The sequence below is a fragment of the Cyrtonyx montezumae genome, unplaced genomic scaffold (genome assembly GCF_038088225.1).
Source record: "Cyrtonyx montezumae isolate F1298 unplaced genomic scaffold, pur_monq_1.0 scaffold_8, whole genome shotgun sequence".
NCBI classification, from domain to species: Eukaryota; Metazoa; Chordata; class Aves; order Galliformes; family Odontophoridae; genus Cyrtonyx; species Cyrtonyx montezumae.
Window position 1 is genome coordinate 109,613,166 of NW_027072089.1, and position 18,001 is coordinate 109,631,166.

At 34.6% G+C, this 18,001-nt stretch overlaps 1 protein-coding gene across 1 annotated transcript in view; it reads right to left on the reverse strand.

The window, feature by feature from the left end:
- The window catches only part of PLCL2 (phospholipase C like 2), a 93,850-nt gene that overhangs the window by 20,909 nt on the left and 54,940 nt on the right, over positions 1-18,001 (reverse strand). Inside the window, exons 3-4 of the mRNA XM_065752694.1 lie at positions 14,855-15,058; positions 808-883 (exon numbers count right to left, since the gene is read on the reverse strand). Coding sequence (XP_065608766.1) covers positions 808-883; positions 14,855-15,058 — 280 coding nt within the window. The remainder of the gene's footprint in view (positions 1-807; positions 884-14,854; positions 15,059-18,001) is intronic.

The following is an 18,001-nucleotide window of genomic DNA, read 5'->3' on the forward strand; positions in this document are numbered from 1 at the left end:
CCAAATAAAGTAGCAGCCTTTGAAACTCAAATTTGTGTCCAAATGATAAAACTTCTACAACATATCAGGAGAGAAGGGGACAATTTGTGAAAGGAATAAGAACGAACTGGCTATACAATCTGATTCAAAAACATCAGAAACAGGAAAACAGAGAAAGTGTGGGTGGGACTCATAGATCGCAATAAGGATTAAAAAAAAAAGATTTTGTACATCCGTGGACTTGGAAAAAACTGCAGAAGGTGCAAAAAATCATTTTATTCTGTACAGAGAATATGGTAAGTAACATGTCCACTCAACCAGGGCGTATTCATCTAACAGAGATACAGAAACTCTGGGATGAAATGCCTACATTATTATTATGCAATTTTCACAAGACAAGATACTTCACCAAGGGTCCTGAAGGCATTAAACTTCCAGGACAAAAAAAAAAAGAGAAGTTCCCACACAGAAAAGCAGGTATAAGTAAATAGTTAAAAGACTTCATTGAAGGAGGATCAGTTTCTTTCCTGTAATCCTGTGCCTGCATTTGAATACATTGTGTGTGCACATGAATACAGAGATAAGATACTGTCCACATACAAAACATTTGTGATTTACAAAGATGAGTTATAACTTTACAATGTTTCATTTCTATTATTTGAAATACCTTTTCCACTGTTGTTGTACACTACTGTACAATACTAATACACATATGTACATGTGCATATTTGCTGTAGTTAGATAAATAAACTCAATCAAAAGTTTTAGGAAATAAAGAAAAATGTCATAAATTATTTATAATATTTTTAAAAGACAGTTTGAACTTACCTGCCTTCTGACACTGCACTATCTTCTCATATAAGCTATCTGTATTTTCAACTAGAGTCCTGATGGTCTGAATCATCTGTGGAGAAAATAAAATACACAGAAATATCAGTAAAATTTAATTGTTACTGGCAATTTGAAATCTGAAAAATATTTTTTAGTTTAAAATCAAATCAACAATCTAATATCTGTTTTTAATTTAATGAATAAATTCTTCTTCCTTGTTAGACCAGGCAGAGAAGTGCCACAAATGTGGCATAAAAACATAAAAAGCAAGGTGGCTTTGGGTCAGCATCTGTGAACACTGGAGTAAAATGCCTATTCCATAACTCACTGTCTATCAAAATGTGTGGAAATGATTCAATTATTTACTAGGTGATTTACTTTTGATGTCCTGGGAGAGACAACCTGGATGAAGATTACCTTTTTGTTGCTTTGTTAGCTCACCACCCAGTAATTGCTTTTCCTATGTACTGTGCTATTGCTTTTCCAGATTTGCTCCACTGTATTTCCCCTTTCTGTGACTCAACCTGTGCATGCACACAAGATAATGCTAAGGAGGAAAACAAATCCCCCAAGGCTGGTACTGGAGGATAAGGACAATAAATGATTCCTTTACTTGATCTTTCTAAAGTAAAAGCCTGTCATGGAAACTCAACCAAAAGCACACTGAGTAAAATGGATCTGTGCAAATTTTTCAGCCCAGACTTTGCTTTACCCCTTAGCCAATAATATCGCTGGGATCTAATCAAGCAGCATTATATCCCTTCACCATAACACTGGTTAAGCTAGGTATACTGCTTATCTGAGTGTTGAGGTGGAACATTCATATCCTTAAGAACTATAACTGCCATTATGAAGAGGAACATTTCAGGTTACAGGAAAAAAAAAAAAAAAAGAAAAAAAAACCACATCTAAAATTTCTCCTCCCCGATATAATTCTTTAAGAAGCAAGACTACAGCAGTCCTTTCACTCATCTAGCAGAGGAAGCTTTCTCCAGCTGAATGACATTGACATTGAGGCTTATTTTTCGAACATTGCTCTAAGAGAGACACGAGTGAATGTGGAGAAGAGGTTAAATGAGCCCCAGATTTGGGACCACAGAAAGTGTAAAGTGTAAAGGTAATTCTAGGTCAATTTCTACTGCTTAGTCATTCAGGTTGCTGGATAAACTGGATAATTCTTACATTTAATCTTTGCATCCTGATTAATCTGTTTATAATTTCAAAGTATATTTATCCTGACTTATGTCGGTTTAAAAAAAAAAAAAAAGAGATATAATGCAAATTATAATGCAAATTATAACAATAAGGGAGGAAGACATAGTAACTGGATCAGGTTGCTAAGCTGCAAGGGAAATATTTAGCTTACCCATTTTTAACTGGATTGCTGTTTGAATAAATATATCACAGAATCATAGAATCATAGAATCACCAAGGTTGGAAAAGACCTTCAAGATCATCCAGCCCAACTGTTTACCCATCACCAATATTTCTCTTCAAACGATGTTCCTCAACACAATGTCTAAACATTTTTTAAATACCTCCAGGGTTGGTGACTCCACCACCTCCCTGGGCAGCACACTCCATTGCCTGACCACTCTTTTGGAAAAGAAGTACTCCCTAGCATGCAGTCCCCTGGCACAATACGAAGTCATTCCCTCTAGTCCTATCACTAACTACAAGAGTGAAGAGCAATAAGGTCTCCCCTCAGCCTCCTCTTCTCCAGACCGAATAATCCCAGCTCCCTCAGCTGCTCCTTTTAGGGCCTGTGCTCCAAACCCTTCACCAGTTTGACTGCCCTTCTCTGGACATGCTCCTGCTCCAGGGCTTCAATGTCTTTCCTGCAGTGAGGGGCCCAAAACTGCACACAGTACTCAAGCTGCAGCCTCACCAGCGCTGAGTACATGGGAATAATTAGTTCCCTGCTCCTGCTGGCAACACTATTTCTGATACAAGCTAGGATGCCATTGGCCTTTTTGGCCACCTGAGCACACTGCTGACTCATGTTCAGCTGAGCATCAACCAATATTTGGTTTACTCAGGCAAAAATTGCCTAAGCATAGAATTATGCTAATTACTAATTAGGTGCAATAAAGACAACTATTATACAGAGAAGTATACTTTAAAGAAGAGCATATTTTACCCAGAAAGCCTTCTATAGGGAGCACTGCAAATTAACTACTCATAATTTGTCAAGGAGAGTTTCATCATCATTGGTTTTTCAAAGCATTATACAGAAATTGAAATGAATGAACCATAACTTTGCTTGAAAGACAAAGATTTTGCTTGTCTCAACATCTATGTCAAGAAACACATCTCCTTCTGTAATACACTTAAACGAAGAGGTCCAAAACACAGTTGATGTCAATTGCAGATATACTTCCAATAACCAATAATGTTAGTTTACTGACTAGCTGATACTGTAAAGCACTCTGCTCTGAGTTTTTTCCTGCTGTGAAAATCACCTTGAAAAGTAGAATGCTGAGCATGTATAACTCTTTAGTCGGGATCCTAATACACAATAATGTGGGCTACAGTGGGATTCTTCTCTTGACCTGATAACATTTTTGACTGGAGTTCTTAACAGAGCAGTTGTGCTGCCCACCCAAGGCATTTGCTGTGAAGGGAGTGGGCAAAATATTGTTACTGCACAGTGTTAGTCTAGTCAGTGTTTCTGACACATGTGTATAATAATATAATTTCCATGCCCCTGGTTCCTCTATGTAATATATTCTACATGCAGATAATTCAGAAATGGTGGAAACAGCAGTAGATTTGAAAACTTATTCTTCTGTTCTGGGACACTGCACTAATTTTTAGGAAAAAAAGAAAAAAAAAGAGAAAAAAAGATGAATAAATATTCTCATCGTATCATATCATGGTGTTTCTTGGTTTAGTTTCTGTATTGAAAGAGTAAGAAAGTTGCACTAGCATTGCAGATGGAAGGAAAAGAAACAGACCACTGTATCAGTGTTCATTCATTATGATAAGGTTAGCACTGAAGAAGATATAATAATTTAGAGGTTTAATAATTCAAACTTTTTGGTATGAAAAACATTCTTAGATCAAATATAATGCTACCTTTGCAAATTGTGAAAAAGAAGAAAAAGTGACAAACAATTCTAATACAAATTTAGATATTAACAATACCAGAACAAGTTTCTTTATCTCCAGTTTCCTTTAAAATACATACAAAGCCTTATTTAAGATTAATAGCACCACTAAGCAAAATTGGCTGAACTAACAAAAATTCAAGGGTTGATTCCCATTACCATTCAATCAACACTGGGCTGCACCCCAATTTTTGGTTGTCAAAGGAAATTACATGCTGTTTGTGTAAACAAAAAGAAATCTTTCACCAAAGAAAGAACCAAGCAGTAAGGTATGTATATGTGAACGTCACCTTTTAGTTATGTTTGATTAACTAAGCAATAATAATAGTTCATTATAGTCTCACTATTACACCACTTTTCATCACACAATTATCATTCAGAAGATATTCAGCTATCAGTTAAAACATTTATAAAGTGTTCCTATACATAACTTTTTTTTCCAGCATTTTAGCCAAAATTATATCACAGAAACATTCAAGTAGATATTAACAGAGGCTAAAGACTTTTTGGTAGGCACAGCATGTAGAATTGAGAATGAACAGTGCTATTTAAAATCAGCTTGATCCATATCGTACTTATGTTTTTTTGTGCTTGGTACAAAAGCAATGTAGAAAATGAAGAGTAAGCAGAAGCTTCAGTGTGAGAAACAGTAAATCTGTAGCAGAATGAGAAATGAAATTCTGAAGGCAAATTAGTTGTGGAAGCAGAGGAGAAAAACAAATTGTATTCTACCATACATTACACAAGTATATAACGAACAAGGCAATCAAAAAGCAGGACTTTACTAACCACTGCTAACTTTGTGAGTATTTTAAGTGACAAAAATGGAATGAGAAATGCAAACTAACTTAACAGGGAACAACCAATTACAAGTGTTCCTCATTTAAAATATATTACAAATTATCCACATCTACTCTACAAGAAGAACAAATTTTACACAAAGATTAATTATTTCCAGTCTTTTACATTATTAATTCCCATTTCTATCGTTGCATTCCTCTGGAAGCGCAGATTCCAAATATCCAGCAAATATTTTTTAAAGATAAAACATATAACATTTACTGGAATTGTTTCAGCTCTCCCTGCAATTCCTGCCTCCCATTCATTTTAAAACCATAGTTCCAGTACTCACGAGTAAGTGTCAGGAATGACTAAACTACATTCTTATTTTTCTTGACAATTGAAAATGAGAAATACAGAATGGTACACCTTATAAGCCTTGAAGTCTTTGAATTTGACAGGCTGACAGTTTGATCTGCTCCTTCAACTCTATTTGCTAAACCATGCAATCATTTCACCTACTTACCAGAAAAACTGTTAGTAATTCAACCAAAAGAATAAATGTCAATAAAGAGGTTCAGAATATTCGAGTTATTTAATCTATCAAGGGTCACTGATAAGTAGTCCAGAGTTATCAGTGAAGATCAGAGACCTGTATTATTGTACATTGTCCCTGTATTAGGAAAAAAATGATTATAATGGTTAGAAATTAAAAACACTTCCTGTTACCAACTAATAGATCTTTACTGCTAACATTGGTAACATTCACTCCTTTTGTGACTGCCTTCACAGAACAAATGAAAAAATCATACACTTAAAAAATAATCTTAAAAAAAAAAAAACTTACATATATACATATATGTAAGTATATATTGATTATATACATAAATTCTCACATGGATGTACATGCATGTTCTATTGATAATACTAGAAATTATTCAGAATTTCAACAACAAATCAAGATTTATTATTACCAGGCTGATGAAGAAAGCTTTTTTGGTAGAAGACAGGGCATCCTATTCATGCCTCCAGCTTAGGGGATAGACATGGATTGAACTGAAACTTAAATATTTTAAACAGTACATTCCAACAAGAATGCAGATCTTGAGACAGAAATCTTTGAGAGACAAAATTTTTTTTAAAAGCCCACCATAGTATTTATTACTCTCTCTGTATTTAGTAGCACACCAAGAGGTATATCAGCTACATTTTACAAGAATCCAGCTAATGTTAATCTGTGTCGGGCTGATGAAACTCAGTGAGAGAAAATACCTTCACTGTCAAAGTTGCAACATCAAGGATGAATTTTATATTTTAGCAGTTAAACCACACTACAGCTTTCAAAAGAAGATAATGTGTTAAAAATATTGTCAGATCTATACTCCTACAGTAAAAAACATACTTAAAATAGGCTTAAACCAAATCTTTATTAAAAGTTATCTCCACAAAATGCTGTTTGTATTCTACTTTCTGCTCAAATCTCAGTGTATTAGATATACTTCTGTGACATTTCTGAAAACCATTTATTATTTAGTTGCCAAACTGGTGCTGTTATATATACTGGGAACACAAACAAAATATTGTCAGCTCTAACTAAATATACAAATAATTCTATCTAAGCAGTCCAGCACTCTATACTGTTGCATCAAAATGCTGGTTTGTTATGACACTGGAACAAGCAAAACAATTGTTCTCAGTCCTTTCAGTGTCACCTGCTAGTCAGCTTCCTCTGCAGTTGCATAAGAGTTGTTTAGAAGTATACATATACTGACTTCTTATTTGCAACTGGAAAAGAATGCTACTACAGCAACAGGAAGGAAATGTACTGGAAAATCAGATTCTGAACTCATTTTAAACCTCAGAACCCAAGTGAATGTTTTTAATGGAGAGGGGACTGAAAGCATTCTGAAACGTGTTTTTATCCAACACCGTTATCAACAGTAGTGAACTTGCATTAAGCTGGACACTCCTCCTCATGTTACTGAGCTCAGTTCAAAATTCAGTAACCAGTGATTAAACCTTGACAGTTACCTGACAGCTAGATCAATGCTACTCAGACTTCAAAAAAAAGGGGTTCTCAAGTCTGATTCAGTCACTTGCCACATATCCCAGAGGCCGATACTTGAGCTAACGGTGTTTAACATCTCCATTTATCACCTGCAGGATGGGGCACAGCACACCTTCAGCAAGTTGGCAGAAGGTACAAGGCTTGGAGAAGAGTGGGTACAGCACATGGCTGTACTGCTACTCGGAGAGATTTTGACAGGCTGGAGAGACAGGTTGTCAAGAACCTTGTGAAGTTCAGTGAAAGGAAATGGACTTCATGTGTACTAGTACAGGCTGGAGGCTGAATGACGGCTTCTGAGACAAGGAGCCAAGGTCATGATGGATAACAAGGAGAAAACAACAAAGGAAGTACATCCCCAGAAGACAAAGTGAAGTAATCCTCTCCCCTTACTAAGTACTGCTGAGGCCACATGTGGAACATACAGGCCAGTTTGGGGCTCTCTACTAGTAGAGGATGATGGGGACTTACTTGAGTAAGCCCGGCACAGGACCACAAAGACAGTCCCCTAGCTGGACTGGGGCATCTGTCACATAATGAGAGGCTGAGAGAGCTGAGACTGTTCAGTCTCAAGCAGAGAAGGCTAAGGGGAATCTTGTGTGGTCATATATGGGTAGTTTACACAGAGAGTTTAGGAAGTGTTCATCCTGTGTGATATTCAACCCACAGCTGAACACAGTCTTGGACAATCAGCTCTAGCTGACTCTGATCTCATCAGGGGATTGGACTAGATGATTTCCAGAAATGCCTGCCATTGTCAGTGATTCTATGTAAATAAAGATTTTAAAGTTGACATCTTCAATTGAAAGAAATTTTTACAATTGAGCTTTCTAGCAGTATACTTACAGAAAAAAAAATCAATAGTAACTTCATTATAAGTAAAAATCAGGTGTGGCTCAGTCCAGGCTGTCCACAGATGCCATATAATGAAGAATAATTGACCTTTCTACTATCTGTGTACTGTCCAAAGCACCAGGGTGAGAAAACAAAACTGCTAACTGCTACTTCAGTCCACACTGATGACTTCTCACATTTATCAAAGGTGCCAAGAGTCCACAAATTCTTTGTTGAAAGGTCTGTAAGTTCTTTCCTCATTCCTCATAACTGAAGTATTTGTGAAGACTGGACTGAAGACAGCAAATAAAATAACCAGCAGCTCTCTTTTAAACTACGCATACAATGGCATTCAACTCATAAACTCAACATCCATTTTGTCTTGTTTTCCTGATGCTCTGGTTGTTAGAACAAAATGTTTTCTGTCATCCTTAATAACAAGATAGAAGGAAAACACTAAGTAAAAATTAAGGATAATTAGGAGGCATGTATATATATGTGTATATGTATATACACGTGTATAAAAAAGGAAAATAGCCTACATCTTTAAAAAGAAGCAGAATACTATTATCCTTGGGAAAAAAGTAATAGACAACGTTGATTTTGAAACTATATCAGTGAAAGATCAAATAACCACATTTCTTACACAGGAGTGGTCAAAAAGACAAACAGAAGATTAAAAGTTCATTGGGAAAGAAAATGAGAACTACCATTGGAAATTCGGAGTTCATTTAAGAGAAGTCACTATTCATGCGACCTGTTTCTACACTTTTTCATTAACGTGCCATTGGAATATGTTAGAAACAAGAAAGTAAGCTAGATGAAGTTTTCTTACGTAGTACTATTATTCTATGTTCTTATAGTGTGAGTCAGTCATAAACCATAATGGAATTACTGAGAGGACATCAAAATTTTCATCATTCATGCTCTTAACAAAAAATAAAGAAATCTCAACTTCCCAAAAGCATCAAGTTGTCATCATCAGAGTTTTTCATTCAATGAGGAACAGCTCATACTTTGCAACATTCGGCACTGAAGCTTGAATATCCAAAAGTAGACATTTGTTTCTGCCCTTGTGAACTGAAAGACCCAACATAATCTGAGGTTATCATCTGCAACTCTGCTTTTGGATGTGTAATTGCAAATTGCAGTTTAGAATGACTGTGCTGTTATACAACAGGAAAACAAGAACTGATAACAAATAACTTAGCTGCTTTTGAAGAAACAGCCCATGCTATTCACTGTTTCTTGCATCAGTACTTCACTTTTCAACTTTTTTTTTTTTTTTAACAAACAACTGCACTCAGCAACTATTTAAAGTCGATGAGGGAGGGAGGGAGGGAGGGAGGGAAGAAAAAACCCCATAATATGCAGGTTAAACAAGACAAAAATATTACTTAGGATACTTGCAGTATTAAATTGCAATTAATATATTGCAATTAATATTCTCACCCTTATGTCTCCTCACCACTGAGCTGTATCTATTAATCACCCAAGTAAAGACAATTCTTAGGGCATGATTAACTCATACAACTTCAAGACAATTTAGCTATGTTAACTAGATAAAAATTCTTGCAAATATACTTAAAGCCTACCTTACTTTTTCCAGAAAATTATAGCCTAATGAAGAAATAAATATAAATAACTCTCCTAAAAATTCCTTTCCTGTTGAAACAGACAGTTAAATTCAACATGCACACTAGTTTTTGGGGCATAATGAAGTATTATAAAAGGCTAAAAAATTTAGTGATGACTACTTTTCAACATAAGTATTTGGAAAGGGGCTTTGTCAAATGATTTTTTTCAAAATAGACTAGTCTCCCTTGTCTACAAGTTTCTTGACTTCAAATAACTCTACCCATTTTCACAGTACTGATGACAGGCTGTCTGAGATTAAAATTCTTGATTTCTTCTGGAAACCTTCTAAAAGACTGGCACCACACTAACAACTTAGATAGTCACTTATAGGTGTGAGGATACACACAACAATTTAGCAGTTTGTATATATCAATACTTGAAAACACTCGAGTGAATATCATCACTTTCTAGTAATTTTTTTCAGACACTTTGTCTTTCCTTTGTAATTTCTTCTACTAACAATTCAGTTAGAGATAAATTCTCCACTGATTTCCCCATAAAGCAGTGTTTCACATGAACTTTCAACCTCTATAGATATATAGATGCAAAAAAAAAAAAAAAAAAAAAAAACCACCCAAGATTAGTTTTACGTCTTGCTTCCTTTCCTGCAGCTTATATTCTTAGGTGAGCAGTGGTTGTAGTGGTTGTACACACTCTGATGGGTTTCTTGTTTCCAGTGTTTTCAAGAAATAATTTATTGTTATTTTTAAATATGTGCCGGTTGCTCCTGAACTCCCTCACACCGCGTTCTCTTACAGTTTTATACTTAACCATGATATGGCTAACTATCTATTTATCTTCCTAATTTTCACAGGACTTCAACTTTTTGGAGGATGCCCTGTAATGTGGACTTTAGAAGAAATGTAGTCAAGAATGACATTCTGAATCAGCTGCAGAAAACTAAGCACAGCCTTCACAGTCTACTCCAGTCATACACTCCTCAGAAAAGATGCCAGATTGAAAAATCTAGATTTTCTTCAGATGCATAAAGCAGACAGAGGTCAGATGTTATCACATGTGATCCAAAGTTAGGTTATAGTAGATTGATGACCATCTAGAACTCGGCTTTCTTTGCAACAATCCAAAATCTAATATTTAGGTCAAAATATAGTTGTATGAGAGCTAAAGCAACCTGTTCATTCATTCCATCTTAAAAGACCAACTGGTTAAGTTCCAATGCTGGACCTTGTATTTCTTTTGTTAGCACAGAAGTTTTCAAAGGATAATTTACGGAATAAAGGCTTCTCAGCTAACTAACCCTGGAGCATGAACATGCTGAGATGAGGTGGAAAAGTCTTAATTTACATGTTCTCTCAAGATACAGTTTCATAACCACAGAAGAATGACTGAAAACCTCATACTACATTTGGAAAATAACCATAACCAAGAACCTATATCAGCAATAAGGTAACTAATATAGATTTTATGAGATAAGTATAACTCAAAACAGATCTGCTAATTATTCCTTGGAAAATTTACATTCCACAAAATTGATATACTTGTTGTTTCTGTCAGAATTATAAATTTCATCCCAACATGTTTGATAAAGAAGTGTCCCACCAAATCCACTTGCATGGATACCAAGATGATTTTTAAAGACGAAGAACATTTAAGGTACTGAACAGCAGCCAAAATATTAGACAATCGAAACCTGGATAGTAAGTCCTTTTTAGACAGTTTTTACTAAGCCCTACTAGTTCTGATCCAGTCTATAACTGTTCTAGGCGTAATGTCAATGTATCTTCCAAACAAAATTGAAATCAAAATATAGGTTACCTTAATTAGTTTATCTCCCTGGCAAAATTTGCAACTCCAAAACATGAAGTTAACTTCAACTTGATTGTATAAGCAATCTGCTGCCAACAATCAGATAACCAGATGCAAGCTTACTATAGAATTACTAATCACAAATCAGATTGTGTATTCTGGTTTACAAGCTTTGGTGTCTTTTAATACCTCTCATTTTCATTACCTCATAATCCTCAGCATCAATAAACTCGGACCTGATTTTGATCCTGTCCCTAGAGTGCATCTACAAAAACTATCCATACTATTCAAAATAAATTAAGACCTCCTACACTATCAGTCTCAATACACTCTGAATTACAATATAATCTCCATGTGAGGGTATTTTTGCTTCTTTTTTTTTTTATGTGAAAAAATGAGCCTAATAGCACCACACAGTTAGGACTTAATAACAATCAATCCTAATTATTACAGCAGCATTACTTTATCTTCTTTCACATAGGTACAGTCCTCTACTTTATCTGTATTAGTTCTCTTCTTGTAAGTATGTGTTTCCTTGCAAACCAGAAAACCTCATCTTCATCAAATGGGACGCTTCATCCCTTCACAAAGAGAATCTCAACAGTATCTGGCTTCTTTTGTATGATCCTCTAGCATATCTTTGCAGTGCTATTACATTCATCACTGAATAATGCTGCAGACTTAGAACAAGGTAATTTTTTTTCTTTTGCCATAATATAACTTTTTAAGGAATCCTTACTGTTTATCTTAAAGCTCATAAGACATAAAAAAACATGCAATGGTGTGGAAGAGGCACTTGCCTTAACTCCAAGCTTCAGTCTGCAGCACTGATCAGTGATGGGTGTGATGACACCAACAGAGTGCATGCTGAAGTATCACATAAAGGAAGCTGAAGTTCATGAATGAAAGGGAAAAATAAAACATTGTTAAACAGTGAGAAAAAATAAGGGCGAAAAATTACTCAGGAGCATGGAGTAGCTAGAGAAAAATATGCAACTTCATTCTTTCTCAAAATTTCCCAGTTAAATCTGTTTTCATTCTTCTGAAAAGACACCTCAACTGTCATAACATGGATAGAAGCTGAAGATCTTATTTCCTGGGTAAACGTTTTGTCTTAGTAATGCTGACGGAAAATCACTCACTGAGCTCAAATATACACTATTTTAACCTGTAGCTCCTGCATTAATGTAACAGTAAATGCTGGCAATTAAAAAAATAAAAAAGTATTACATGCTGTTTGTTCACATATATAAAAATAATTATCAAGTGAAATGCTAATTAACATGTCATCTGTTTAGTTGTTTCCTTAAAAACTGCATGTACCTACGTGACAATAAAGATATTCTCACCTTAGATGTGTCCTTGAAGCACTGCACTCTTTTTATAATTATTTCAATGTATACACTGTCCCACTGTAAAATTTTTACATCCCATCTCATCTTACATACAAAAGGTGAGCCCTCTAACCCTTTCAATGTAAATAAATTCTTCTGGATAATTAATAATCTTGACTGAATACTGCTTTCTATGTTGATAACGATTTTATAAATTTGAGAGCATATCTGACAGCTAAAAATACTTTCATTTGTCCCAAATACTCTCACTCTGAAGTAGAATTACATCTAAAATATCATTCAGATGGCTAGATTTGGAATTCATGCTAGGTCATGACAACCTATGCATTTACAGTTCAACCTATGTTTAATTAAAAAATATTTTACGCATTTCCTCCTAACACCATGATTTCATTCTTAGCATACTGACACAGTGGAAGAATACGGTTGAAATATAAATTTGGTCTACACTTAGGCCTAAACCAGCACAAAATAAGACAAGTAGGTAATCATTATTTTGACAGCACAGCTACCCTTTCTTTGTGCTTCTCATTACTAAGCCCAATTTTTACCCACCTGTTATTTAACAATAGCCAGAAAATCCCCAAAACAAAACCAACTATTGCTATAAATAATGTGTGTCATTTTGAGAGCTTACTAAATTCAAACCAAAAACACACAAATAAACCCATCAAGAGAGTATCGGACTCTAAACATCTACCACTGCAGCAAATTTTGAAACATGAGCTAAATAGCTTCACATCTTCTCATGGTTGATGATACGGATACTTACATTTTCTTCAGTTGATATTTAGACAAGCTTTCAGGAAAAAAGTGCTATCTGCCCATTGTCCATATCTGACTGCATTATCCTGTAGATCCTATTGACTTTAATTGCTTAAAACTTTTTTTCCAGCTGAACGGACCAAGTTTCACAAATTGAAATGTATTTCATTATTTTCATTTGTAAGTTAATTTGACTATAATCATCATTATTTTGATTATTAATCTTCAATATCATTTAAAGCTAAAAGCCTGAAGTCAAGTCTTAATACTGACTTTGTATGAAAGGGAGTCTTTACCATTCTTTAAGAAGCAGAGATGATAAAACACTTTGAACATACCATTACATAAATATCCTAGTGTTTTAATCGGTGGAAATGAAGTACAGATTGCAAAGTACACAAATTCAAATTACGTGAAGAGTACAGGAGGATGAGGTTAAAGCTATGTTAGAGGAAAGGAAAAAAACAAATTTTCATTGTGAGACTTTCTGAAGGTATGAGTCATCTCTATCTAAAAAAAAAAGGGTTTTATAAAAAATACTTAAATATTTGGAATAATTTAATAACAAGGAGCAGCATAAGAACAAATCAGAGGTAGAGACATTTCCACCAACAGAACAGAACTGCATTAAGTACATTATATGTGTAAATCCAACAATCATGCCTGTTTTCACCCTAATTATGACGGTATCTTCTAAGCTACCCCTATCACTTTGTAACTGTGCTACGACAAAGATAAAATCCTATTGTATTTACACCATCATTAAGCTACATAAGCTCTACCTGAACTGTTCATTAGTACCTTTGGACACTGGTATAGCATTATTCTAAAATTACTTTTTATCTAGAAAACAGTTCAAAAATATTTACATGGAACTGAGCTAGCTGTTTATTTTCCTTTTTTTTTCTTTTCTGTTATAAAGCAAGGACTGTTTTCAACATGTCAACTTGATCTTGTTGAGTGAGGTGTCTCCTTTGAACACAGAATACTAATGCAAAACTATCCTTGAAGCATTTCTTAATTGTCAGATGATACAACAAATTAAAGCAATTACAAAATTAAAAAATTAAAAGCTCAGTTATTGTGTTCTAGATTACACAACTGGAGGACATTGCAAATCACACTCATCTGTTCAATGGATCTTTCTTTTTTTGATATTTTAAATTTTCAGTAGCTGTATATAATCCATTATTTGTCAGTGTATTAGTTTTTCCTTCCTTATTGTAAAATATTTAATTTCGAGTTTCTAAAGACACAATTTACACACTTACTGAAGTTTAAGAAGTTAATATTACAGCTGATTACAGGCTTACTAAATGAGTTTGAGTTCTCCAAGAAAGATATAGCAAAGGAAACTGAAAAGGCATATGCAGATTTTAAGCAAATGACTGTAGGAGCTTTACTGGTAGGCAGATAGCTTCAGGTTACTGTAGAACAGGTAAATTAATACATCCTCTTCATGTTACATGCTCTTGATTACAACCACTTTGTTTCCTGAAGTGTACAAACACTTACACAGTCACATGCAGTGTATTAATCTTTCTCTTTTACCTGATATGAAAACACTACCAGTTGCAGCACGTTCATTGGAATGGCTTTCAAACACATGTAATGAAGCATGAAATAGCAAGTCACAGGTTAAAACGACCTTTCAAAACAGGCACGGTACTGTGTATTCTAAGAAGAAAGTGTTCAGATAGCATATAAAATAACCACAAAGGAGTACTCACCATGTCATATGCTGTTACAATCTTTTTCAAGACCTCTGGAACAATCCCTTGGAGCTCCATAGTCGGATACTGATCATTGAGATTCAGTACTACCAAGGGTGCACTATCAGGCCCGACCAAGCGCGTAGACACTGCCAAAATGCACTGCATAAGATTTGCTACAGGAGAGAGGCCACATAATTCTTTGAATGAGACTACTGCATTCTGCAAAAAGGAAAGAAAAGAGTTTCCTTTACAGTTAAAAATGATTATTAATTTCTCATTCTTTCAGGTTAATATACAACACTGCAATAGCTTAGCTACAGTGTACACAGCTTTTCCCTGAAGAAACGGTAGTTTTAAAGCAAACAGTATTACACTTGTATTTTACCAGAAATATTAAAAACTCAATATCTGCTGTGGAAAAAATCTTATCAGAAGAGGTGTGCGTGGCCTATTTCATTACTAAAATTAACATTGCAAATAAAAGAATTCTAAAACATACTGGTTATTTATTTTGAAAAATTCTGAAAGATACTTCAAAGTAATTTTTAATGAGCTACCAGGAGAAACAATATAGTAGGTGGTGAATATCCCATATAAGCAAGGTGGAGAGGAAGGAGGAATTCAGCCCATTTGTAACTTTAGACATACCTTAACTATATCATCCAGACTTGCTGTGGATCTGCTGGCTCTCAGTTGGTGAGATTCAGAAACCCAGCACTCCACTACTGGTGTCATTCCCATCACAGAATCACTTAAATGAATTTTCATATACATTCCAATTTCGTACCCTTCCCTAGAATTTATTATAGTTTTATTTTCTATCCAATATGGTGGAATATAAAATTGCATTTTTAAACTTGAGAAGAATTTCCAGTATTAAAATACAATGTGACTGCAAGCAGCCACTGAAATTCCATGACAGGAATGTTCTCAGCACTGTAATGAATTTAGGATTTCTGCACCAAGTGGGAGCTGGTGATCTCTGGCAGGTCTGGAGTTTGTTTTCCTAGAAGAAACATAAATACTGAACATTTAAATTACAAATGTGCTCAATGCTCCTTTCTCTCTCATCTTACCTACACAGGGTATCTGCCCTGTCAGTTTTTAGGACTGATTAATCACTTTCATCAAACCATTTTTCATCTCGCTGGCTCTTTTTTGAACAAACTTTCTTGAGCAACATAATGACAATCTTAATGCAAATAGTAGCCAAATGTGAAGTATTCTGCTCTCCTTTTATGAGACGAAATACACAAAACAGATTTCAAGTTATCTTCATAGAGGGTATCGATGCAAAGCTACATGAATACCTAAGTTACATCTATTACATTCACTCACAGTATACTTCAGCAAGTGCTCTGCAGCATTCAGTAAATGTCCAGCAAAGATAAATACTTCTAACAACCAGACTACTGATTAATGATACTACAATTACACAGTTGGCAAGAAAAAAAAAAAAGACATTGGAAATGCTATTCAAGCCGATTTTCTTTAACAACATGGATAAATCATTATGAACAATAATTTTACAGAGAGGTAAATGAGAGCACAGGGAGAATACACATTCACTACTGGCAGGCAGGACAGATACAGCTGTAACTCTTGTCTTTGACTTCTAACCCTACATCTGACTCTGTCAAACAATTAAAACATGCATCACATTCACTGTTCTTTTATCAGTGATGGATACATAAAAAGATATGACATCAGCTTTTGTCATGGTATCGTAGTGCATAACAAAGATGATAAAAGGCTACCTACGATTTAAAAAGAAATTAAACTTTTTTCTCTACACTTCCTTATTTTTTTCTCTTCTTTCAGTTTACTTCAAAAACAAAGACAGTTTCTCAGTAACTGGCTTTATGGATATTATGTTCTTTATCCTAAAAGCCATAATTAATAATGCAAGTCCAAAACAAAAAAAAATCACATTCCTTGACGTAAACTGGTATTTATTTTGAGTGGTTTACTGACTTTTATTTGCTGGAAACCTTTAGTTATACAGGTTTTAAATTATGCACATTACATAACCTGCCAGGAAAGCTACACAAAATTAATATTCCTACATGTACCTAAAATACTTCTTGATAGTACTTTGAGATACAATAATAATTCAGTTGATAGCACAAATAAAACTGAGAGAACAAAATATCTAAGATAGCTTCCACTATACCAAGTTCAAAGAAATTATACTGCAAAGACTGACCAAAATTATAACCGTTCTGGAAAAGAGTGCAGCACAAGCAGTAAAGAGTTTAAAGTAGCGACAAAAACTGCACATTTTCACTCTTTCCTTAGATCCAGCTACTCCTTGAAAGCAACCTGAAAACACAGTACCAGCTATGTGACAGAATTCTTAGCTTTGAGAAATTAACTACAAGCAAAGTTCACTCCATACCTAGTTCATAATGCAAAACACTTTCACAAGCCAAAATATTATCTCCATATATTTCAAATAATTTCTTAGGACAGTAATTTTATATATCAAATAGAATCAGGGAACTTCAAAACACTGAACTACTTTCTTCTTTCATAAAAAGAAAAATCAGTTTTCACACTGTACTGCTATTAAAATCTCTTCAAGATAACATTATTCATGAAGAAAATTTATCTACGCTGATATGTCTTTGATCAGTTTCCCCTTAATGTTACATAGAAGTACAACAATTTAAGATGCTGCTGCTGAGTTTTACTGATCACTGATAGTACTTCATCAGAAGTTGTAATTAGTTAAAAACTTTACTAAATAAAACATAGCGTTACAGTCCTCTTCAATTTAGATCTAAAAAGAGCTTATTTACCTGAAATCTTCCCTAGAATCCCCAAAAATTGCATTTGGAAGTGAGATCTCTTGGGTTCAACAAAAACAAGCACCTCAGTATTTTCTTCTGAAATTCAATGTGTTCACTATACATGACCTTTAAGGTAATGTAATTTCTTCTAATTTTAAGAAGATGCCTTCTAATACCTTCATTCTAGTTTCAAGTAGTTTTAACATAACACTGACAGGAAGAAATAAGGAAAGCAAATGATTTTTCTGAAAGTACTTCTTTTCTTGGGAATGATAAAAGTAAAAGCTCAGTGAAACTACGCTAAGCATACTTTCATGCGTGATAATATTTTTAATAGGCAGTAAATTCTCCTTTTATCAGCAATGTTTTC